Source organism: Dufourea novaeangliae, unplaced genomic scaffold (assembly GCF_001272555.1).
Source record: "Dufourea novaeangliae isolate 0120121106 unplaced genomic scaffold, ASM127255v1 scaffold299, whole genome shotgun sequence".
Classification (NCBI taxonomy): Eukaryota; Metazoa; Arthropoda; class Insecta; order Hymenoptera; family Halictidae; genus Dufourea; species Dufourea novaeangliae.
The window spans coordinates 1738847-1748726 of NW_015374192.1; the positions used below are offsets into that span (position 1 = coordinate 1738847).

General features: G+C 45.2%; 2 protein-coding genes across 3 annotated transcripts in view; both read left to right on the top strand.

Annotated features, from left to right (window-relative positions):
* Positions 1-5211, top strand: part of LOC107192198 (Down syndrome cell adhesion molecule-like protein Dscam2) — a 56373-nt gene extending 51162 nt beyond the window's left edge. The window contains exons 20-27 of the mRNA XM_015581405.1: positions 8-174; positions 263-445; positions 1059-1226; positions 1858-1986; positions 2884-3074; positions 3155-3512; positions 3879-3936; positions 5116-5211. Coding sequence (XP_015436891.1) covers positions 8-174; positions 263-445; positions 1059-1226; positions 1858-1986; positions 2884-3074; positions 3155-3512; positions 3879-3936; positions 5116-5200 — 1339 coding nt within the window. The 3' untranslated portion in view covers positions 5201-5211. The remainder of the gene's footprint in view (positions 1-7; positions 175-262; positions 446-1058; positions 1227-1857; positions 1987-2883; positions 3075-3154; positions 3513-3878; positions 3937-5115) is intronic.
* A 3239-nt stretch (positions 5212-8450) lies between these two features.
* LOC107192238 (protein dpy-30 homolog) lies at positions 8451-9393 on the top strand. 2 transcript variants are annotated; one of them, XM_015581450.1, is made up of 3 exons: positions 8451-8466; positions 8584-8660; positions 9065-9393. In XM_015581450.1, exons 1-3 carry the CDS (start codon positions 8451-8453, stop codon positions 9305-9307), a joined length of 336 nt encoding a protein of 111 aa, XP_015436936.1. In that variant the 3' UTR covers positions 9308-9393. The 2 variants fall into 2 exon arrangements, with proteins under 2 accessions (XP_015436936.1, XP_015436937.1); XM_015581451.1 differs by lacking the exons at positions 8451-8466; positions 8584-8660 and adding an exon at positions 8887-8930.
* The last annotated feature ends 487 nt before the right edge of the window (positions 9394-9880 follow it).

A 9880-nucleotide genomic window follows, 5' to 3' on the forward strand; every position in this document is an offset into this window, starting at 1 on the left:
GATTCAGGCAGCAACAGGAATGGAATCAGGTATCGAACAACGTGAAACCCAGCGGAAACTTTGTCGTTCTGGATCTGGACCCTGCCAGCTGGTACCATTTACGTGTCACTGCGCACAATAACGCTGGTTTCGCGGTGGCCGAGTACGAATTCGCGACGTTAACCGTAACTGGAGGTAAGTAGGGGTGGTTACGAAAGCCAGGGCACTCGTAGCCGGTGCTAATGGTGGCTGGATTGAATGGTCGCCTTAATTTTTGTTCCAGGCACCATTGCACCGGCCCGCGAGCTACCGGACGTGAACGGTGGCGGCAACGACGAGGATCGGATGAAAATTCTTATGGCTAACTTGAATCTGGTCGTACCCGTGGCGGCATCTGGTCTCGTAACAATCGTTGCCCTCATCGTGATCTGCGTTCTGAGAGGAAAGGTCCATGGTAGCGATAAAGGTAACTAAGAGCTATTTTTCTTTTTTCTGTTACTGTATCGCGACGAACAGGTACGATCGCACCACCTGTACGGAACGGAGGTAACACCGACAACACCGACGTAAGACGTTATTTCCCCTGGTTACCGAGCTGGCTCGACGTGAACGTTGTGGTGCCGGTTGGAGCCACGGTTATAGTGACTATTGTAGGGATAGCGGTGATTTGCGTCGCGCTTTCGAGGCGAACTCGAGGCCCGGAACAAACACGGCTGAGAGGTATCTCATCAGCCGACGAGAAATATTACGAGGGACAATGTATACCAACCTTTTTTTTATTTTTTTAACTAGCTAAGTCACTGACAAGTTGGATGATTATCAGTAAGATAATATTCTCTGTAGGATACAGAACGATTTACAGCGGATTATAATTTCGATTCCCGTGAGGAGGAATAAGTCTCGAGAATGTTCTTTTTCTGATGATCGATCCACAAGTTTGCCGACCTACTTTTGGAAAATAATGATTTTCACCCATTTTCCTGTCGTAGGTGTCGGTGGACCGACAGTGCAATCAAGTATCAAATACCGAAACAATTAATTTATGACTGATGCAATTAACGCGAATCGATTCTTTTCAGACGATGTGGTGTATCAGCAAACCGGAGTTGGCGGAGCTACCCTCGACAAACGCAGGCCCGATCTTCGCGACGAACTCGGCTACATCGCGCCCCCGAACCGTAAACTGCCCCCCGTACCCGGATCCAACTATAACACCTGCGATCGCATCAAGCGAGGTACAGTGATAAGTAAGCCACAACTGCCAACAATATGATTTTTTTTAGCTGAATTCCATTTAATTGTTTAGATGTTGTCGCATCGGCACGATAGTGTTACCGTTTTTATTTTACGCGACACATACGGATCGCACAGAAAACACGTTAGACTTCACCACTGCCAGACAGTCTCGAATTCGATACCGAGCAAACACACGAATAGCGGGTAGAACAGATACGAAAACCCTTTACTCGATAATATCCTTAAAGAAAAAAGCGAATCATCATTTCGAAAGCCAAAATTCACCGTATCTATTCTATCTTCTATACACCCAAACACCATACCTACACGCGTTCATTATAGGCATTGCGAATTATTCTCTGTTTCGTTGTTTGCCTCGCTTCAAAATGTTTCTTCTCTATATAAGTATCGAGATGTATGTCCTACGATGACGGTAAAATTTCACCCCTTGATTTGCGCTTATCACACCGCTCCGCGTACCAAGTGTCCATGTACGTATATGGTACCGTGATCACCGATGACCCCAGTATCCCCAGCGAAACGATACAATCACCTGAAAATGGCAGCGAGCCAATACCCGAGTCTTGGTAAGCGTCAGCGAGTCGTACGACCTTTGTAGTATATGTTCGATAGGTGGAACAGGCTCGATAAGGAGTCACTCGACGTGGGATCCGAGACGGCATATGTACGAGGAGTTGAATCATTATCCGCCGAACCGAAGATGTCCACCGCCGCCGCGTATGGGCAGTGCCGAGGCTCTACCCCACAGAGGTTGGTAAAAAGTAGTTAAAGACCCGAAACGAAGCACCTCGTAATTACTTCGTCTCGCCGTGACGAGGGCTTCGTTTATCCGCGAGACCACAAATACTAAACCGTGGCCCCCCAATTGCAGCTGCTGCGGTCGGTCTTCGTAAGTCTTCTACCGTTCCGCACGGTTCTCGCCGTCTCGTGGCGACCTCTACACCCTCTTTTAATGTTGCACGCCCTCGCATGCTTGCGCTGGCACCCCGTTTATTTCGCAAACATATAACACGTCGCACTCATAGAAAAAACATATCTCTCGATTCCATTCCATCATTCTCTCTACGGGACTAATCGTCCACTCGTGTTTCGAACTTATACATCGTGCCTTGAAGTCGCAAAATTGTATACACGGTGAGGCACCTAAATCAGGTCACCTGAATATCTCGGCTGTTATTGGTGATAGAAAAAATGTGTCAGACCAAACTTGAGATATTCAGATGGCTTGTGTTAGGTGCCTCATCCTGTATACTTTGAACTTGAACATCTATCTCTTTCGTATCTGTGACTGATTTGAAAGCATCGAGCGGACGTTGCAGGACCGGTGTGTTTCTCATTAATCATAAGACTAACAGTGCATGACACTTCCCCTACCGAATGTTTCTCCTTGAAGCAAGAACGAGAGAAGAGGAAAGAACATAAGAATGTGTAATACGTAGGTACTCTCGATGATTTCTAGTGATAGTCGTGATGTCGCATGCGTCTTAACCCATCTGCGTGAGATTCTCTCGTGTTTCAGAGGCGTTTCGCCGAAAGAAGGAAAGATCCTAATGCCATTGACGCACCGAGATAATCTTGTACAATAAATAGAGTAGCTGGATTCGTTCTAAAATGACAGTGTCTACCCTGAGTGATCGTTTCTTTCAGGCATGGAGGATGAGATCTGCCCGTACGCGACCTTCCACTTACTTGGATTCCGCGAGGAAATGGACCCCAGCAAGGCTATGCAATTCCAGACCTTCCCTCATCCTGGAAACGGACACTCTGGCACCATGGGACCACCTGTTGGACACCCTACAAACGCTTCTGCCCATAGCCGTTCTGGATCTCAGTCTATGGTATTGGAAACACTACTGTTCTCGTAACAATTTATTATTCAAGGAGGGCTCAACTAATTTTGATATTCTACTTGCTTCAGCCCCGTCAAAACGGACGCTACTCCCGTGTACCATCCCAAGGAGGCGGCAGCGGCACCCATAACGTCTTTTCACCCGAATACGACGACCCAGCAAACTGCGCACCGGAAGAGGATCAATACGGCTCGCAATACGGACAATACGGTGCTCCCTACGATCATTACGGATCCCGCGGTTCTGTCGGACGTCGCAGCGTAGGCTCGGCGCGCAACATTCCCGTTTCCGGATCACCCGAACCACCACCACCCCCGCCAAGGAACCACGATCAGAACAATTCCAGCTTCAACGACAGCAAAGAGAGCAACGAAATCAGCGAAGCAGAATGTGATCGCGATCAGCTCGTGAACCGCAACTATGGCGGTCAGTACAAAGCACCGCGATCGAGTGAGGGACGAGAGGGTTGAACGCCCAGGCGTAGTCGAAGTTGACGATGACACGAAGCCGAAGTGACGAACAACGTCGATGTCGCTTCCGTTCGCGTCGATCCACTGTCGACGTCGACGCGTTCCGTTCGCTCTCGATCTCTTCCCGTTGCTCGTTCTTACGCAATAGGCGAATTAATAGGCATGCCGAGCGAGTGTCGTTGTCGTACAAGAATGAACGAGACGCACTCGCTCCGGAGTCTGTGTAATCTAATCGTTTAGCTTCACCCACGGATTGCATGCTACGTGTCGTCGTAGTAGTTTACCGTTGTGTACAATCGTGCCGTGTGTTTTTCTATTTCAGTGAATGCTCGCTGCAAGGACGGCATGACCACCGAGGAGATGCGTAAACTCATAGAGAGGTCAGTAGAGATCGAGTGTGTTTGGTTAACGGTGAACGATTCGAGAACGAACCGTGTCACCGTTCCTTGCCGCTGTGTCTCGAGCGATTTTCTGCCTCGAGAACCTATCATTGACTTTTCTCGAACGTAAATTGGCCTGATTCTCCCTTTTGTTTAGTCAGCTCGACTACTTCTCGCTATTCACGATCGTTCACTATTTACTTTTCGCGGTGATTCTTCGCTAGACCACGCATCTCTGTCTGTAAATTTGTAGTCCGTTTGTTATTGGTGTCGAGTTCACTTTGAATTGGCTTCGAGTAACGTTACAAGTACCGTGGGTATAGCATCGAAATGATAATGGTGATCGAGTGCACAGTGGTTCCGCAAACGAACAACTGAACAACTCTTTTCGACAACCTACTTAACGTTATCTCTGACTTTTTCTTGTTTCATGACTCTTTACGCAGGAAGCCGTAAGTTCGTTAGACTATAATCAATAATTTTACAAAAGCAGGGTGCACTTCCCGCAACCGGCAAGTCCGCGTTAGAGATGATCTTGAGAAAGCTTTAGAAGCTGCGTTGAATCTGTTCTTAGTTAGTTTATTTTTTGTTTGTGGCCACGAGAATAGGTCAGTCAATGCTTCGACAGCGAATTGCTTCCGTACCAACGAGATCTCTACCTGGGTCGTAAAACCGCTTGTTGTATCATCATGTGTTTGCATGCGATTACGGTGATAACCGGCTAAATGTGATATCCTTGGTTTGAACACTAATAAGTTTACTAGATCACCGTCGACTCGTGTATATATACACGATCGGCATCAAGTTTGTTTCCGCCGCAGTTCCCGCCGTTGCTACAGATCCTGCCGCCATTGCTGCTGGTGCTACTAACCATTAACCACCTACGCTACAAAAAAAAAAAATGGAAAACGTTTCCATTCTCGTATTTATTAATGCTATAGTTCGTCTTATATAAGTGTATACTACTCGAGTGCAGCTAGTTGCATGCGTCGATGTGCCACGTGCAGAATATTTTAGTTGCTGTTGTTTAGATGCAATCCAGTCGCCCCGTCGAAAATCGCGAGAGCGTCTGCACGTGGATTAGCGTTTAGAGTGGGCACCGATTGGAAAAAAAAATAAACAGGGACCACGAGAGTGTGTATCCCGAGGAAGATTAAAAATCTGAACTGCCTGTTGCAGAAACGAAGCCCCCGGCCGGCAAACCGCCGCCAGCCACGGCGGTCACGGGGGACTCCTCACACCCTACGATACTGTGGCAGTGTAACCTGTAAATCATCTTCCGTGGTCTTCCGTCTCTCTCGTCGCCAGTGGTCGAAGATTCGAGAGAAGCGGAACGAGTGCGCACGCTAACTCTTCCCCCGGTGCTGTCGTCGGTCCAAATTGCAACGATTTACGATTAAAATCACCACATCGTCGCGAGTAGACACAGATTCGGTCTGCCGCGTAAAGTGTATGCTCGTCGAACGGTTTCGCAACTGAATTGAAACAGAAGAACAATAACCGATCGTCACTATCGACGGCGATACTTGGTCTCTTCAAGGGACCGTTGTTCCTCTTCGTCCACGACCATATCATTTTACACCGGTTTTTTGGCCTTTCTCTTGTTTCGATCTCGCATTCGTTCTTAATCATTCGATCGCTCATTTCTTGTTGCTCAACCGTCGACAAGGCCAGATGACGAAACTGCCAAATTAATTGACTGCCGAACTGGACGAGGAGGAAGGGAACATTTACTTGCGAGAGACGGGTATCGCGTCGACGATCCGTAATCACGATCGACAGACCCTACATCGATCGTGCCGCGAGGTGTCCCGTTCTCCAAGATGGCGGACACACTCGGGCATGTTCGTGGATGGTTTAGAAACCGCGACAGAGAGGATTCGGCCCGCGACGCGTGCTCTCAGCGACGATGAATTCTTTATACAAACACGTATACACACACACGTACACACACACACACGGGGGTCTTCGCGAGATGTGTCCTAGGTTACGATTGTCGCTTCCAAGCGCCACGAGTCACGGGAATTAAAACACGAGATGAATATATTAGTTATTCGCTTTTTTAAGTCATGGTTGTGCCACACTGCCGCTCCCCGCAGGCATTATGATATTATACGAACATACACATATAATGATATTATACATACATACATATACATATATACGATTTATAATTTTCGTAACGAAGGTTGTGTCCCCCTTTTTCGGTGATCGACGATCTTGAGTCTCGACGTTCGCGGAGAGCAAGTTCTGGTAGCGGTGTTATTTGCGACAGTGTCGCAGAGAGTGCGTCGTCGTCGTAGTCGTCGTACGTAGCAAGTAGTAGAGGTTCAGAGGAACAGGCAAGATCGCATCGATGCCGTGGTGGTGGTCGTGGTCGCGTCTACCGAAACTTCTTCCGAACCCTCGCGGAACAAAACCGATCGACTGTCCGTAGGAAGGAATCGCGGCACGCTAACACATTATACACACGTAAACGCACTTTTGGGAGAACACGATCGTATGAAATTTCAGCTGATTCGCAGCACCACAGTAACGCCGCGAGCGAATTTGAAAAAATTATTAAAACCGCAAGCAAGCAAACACATACACACACACACACACACCACGCTCGCTGTCGATTTTTTAATCGTCCTATATGATATTTAGTCCGCTGTACACACACATATATCCTGCAAGCTAATCTCGATCAATTAACGTGAATTTAACGATAATACGACGATGATATTATAACGTGTAAGCAATTCAAACCGATTTAAACGTAAGTAGCTTTTAAGCCGGACGGATATGGTCGCGAGGTGCGCCGTTTCTCTTTCGTTGAACGGCGACGCGTCGAGCTTGGACGGTAAATGAACAATAAATAATAAGAAAAAAAGAATAGTTCGCGTGGCGTGCTAACGAGAAAGAATAAGAATAAGAGAAAAGCAAAAAAGTCAAACATGTTTTCCTGGATATATGGGATCCCCTGTTTTGCTCGATGCAACGCCAGGATACGGTCACGGCGCGTGTCTCATAGCTCGTTTTTATGACAACACTATTTAGATATATACAAATATATAAATATATATATATGTATACATTGACGTTCATACACATACGTTGTAAGTAGGTATGTCTAGGTGTCGCATTTATTTGCCGAGGCGATGCACGAGTGGTACACCAGTCGTGGAGATGTCACGGCTAAAGAGATGCCTCGTCGTGGACGACGTTGGCACTGCTGGGGTGCTTTGGCCGTGAACGTTTCACTTTTTTTCTCTATCTCTCTTTGTCTCTCCTCATTTCAATGGCGATCGAGGACTTCCTACCCTCCCAATTCGTATCGCTGGCCTGCAACTCGGCTCGCCGACGCACTTTTTACTCATCGATGTGATTTTAAAGGCTGCGCAAAAGTCTCGTGTCTCGTGTAGGTGTTTACGATCGCGCTCCACACTACCACTTTAAATGTAGCCATATCCAAGTCACCTTTTACGATGTATATCACGTTTTAACTTAACGCTCGCGGGGGCTTTTCGCTTTTGAAGCTTTTGGAATTTTACGCGATTGAAAATGAAACGAAGAAGAAGACGAGAAACCGACAGATATTTAACTTATTCGATATTAAACGTGCGCAATCGACTGTCCGGCGTGCGCACGCGACAGTCGGCAATTAAAATAAGAGAATCGAAAACATGAAATGAAAACGTGATGTCCGCGGTATGTCGCATAGCTTTCTTCTATTTATCCATCGGGGAATTAATCTCGTTTGTCGTTATGGTTTGTGTGATCGATCTGGAATCGTTTTACTTCGCAAGGTTTAACGTTACTTTTTCTTGAAGATGCTGTGAAACAATACGGTCGGTGCCGCCGTCCGCGTTATACATTATACATATATTATGCTTTATTCATTGGAATAATGGATGTTCGTTTCGTGGAATAAACGGGGCGGTTCTTCGAGCTTCACCTTCGACGGGGCGCGTATCGTTTTCTCTTCTCGGTTGCAAGCAGACTCGGGACCTTTCGTCATTTGTACCCTTCTGTTGCGCTCTGTGCTCGCCTTTAAATTGGCCGTAAGTTTTACATTCACGTACAACGATACTCGTATTTCTCCGTGTTCGTAGGGACTCGAGGATCCGCTCACAGTACACCGTTTCCTCAGTACCACTGTTTTATGTTTTTGTACCAAAGTCGTAGCGTCTAATTTTACGTTAAATAAATAAAACTAAAAAAAAAACAAGATTTGGTTGTCCTTTCTTGCAAATATCTAAATACCTATCAGTGCTGGTCCACCTGGGATCATTTCTTGAATGTTTAAATACTACCTTAGAGTCATTTTTTGAACGCATTTAATACTATGTGAGAAACTATTAAAGCCTATAGTAAAGTACTACAAAAACAACGTGTCATTTAATCGTAATTGTATGAATTTTGAAGGATTTTTCACAGATACCGCGTCGAAGTTCGTTCGTGTGGTGACATTTGAATAGCGCTCGTGCAGTGATAAGTCGCCGTAGTTGGTAGTATCATTTGTTTGCACGATGGCGTCCGGCGGTGGTAGGTATCCGTTTATTTTGCTTTTTATGGTTTAATAGGTAGCCTTCACCAATACGTTTCGGACGGAAACTCGTTACAATAACGAACCTAATTAATCTGTTGATCCCGTAACGACAGAGAACACGACGGAGGAAAGAACCGAGCCGGCGACGCCCGCACAACCCCTCACCAATGTCGTGAGCGAAGCAACGCAAGTAAGTTAGATAACCTATAAATCGATGTGTAACCTGCCACATTTTTTGTTTTCTTCTAACTCTTTCGTGCATCCAATATTTCGTGGTTTAACGATCTAAATCGTGCGTTACCTTCATGCAAGATTGATCTCGCAAGTTAAAATTTACAAAGACCCGTTCATTTTAAATAATTTTAACATTTCCCGCCAATCTAAGTGACAGCTGTTATATTGAAATTTCAGTTTGTTTTTATTCATGTCAAGTGTATATATTATGTGTACAACTCAGTTGGTTTGTACCTTTAATCGTATGCTTATGAGAATCATGTTCTTGGTTTCAATAATTTATAATAAACATTATTGAGAAAGCGTCCACAAAGATGTTTAAAATGTATAGTAACATGGAATTGTTTCTTACCTTTGCAGAGGACACTAGCAATGAATAAAGATTCTGATTTGACTGGTGTGGCACCAAAGAAGTCGCGCGTTGAAGTGCAATCTCTTCCAACAAGGCAGTACCTCGATCAGACGGTAGTGCCAATCCTGCTACAAGCACTGTCCAGTTTAGCCAAGGAAAGACCTGCCGATCCTATCAGCTTTCTAGCTGGATATCTATTAAGGAATAAGAGCCAATATGACAATGGTGAATCTCCACCGACTAGTCAATGAACTATTTAAGCATTTATAAGTATGTGGTGAAAATCGAAGAATCGTTTGTAAACATTTACCAACTTTTCTTAGGAGCGTATTCGAAGTGGGCAAGGTGTAATTGTGTAATTTCAAATTAAATAAAAATGTACTAGCTTTTTTTCGTATAACCTATTTTAGTGGTTAAACTACAAACTTAAGGCAAATGTATTGAGTGTTACTAAACGTTTTCACTTGTATTTCTTTAATAATTACTCACAGATAAAGTGCAACAGTTAATGCTATTATTAGAATGTTCAATATTTACCATAATTAAACTATAAAATAGTACCTTTGGTAATACGTTGCGTAAAATTTTTCCCGGGAAGCACTATCGATTATTCGCGATATATATCGACCACGAACAGCGAGATGGGTCGTTATCGATGGCCCAATAAATCGTAATGAGTTTCTCATGTTCACGTCAATTTTAATTGGAATGGCGATTTAATTGGACGCAATTAAATGTAATCGTCCAATGAATCGGTGTGAAATTTATTTTACGGTCCGATGAGGCCAGTAATTTGTAGCTGATACGTGACATTGGAGTCTGTC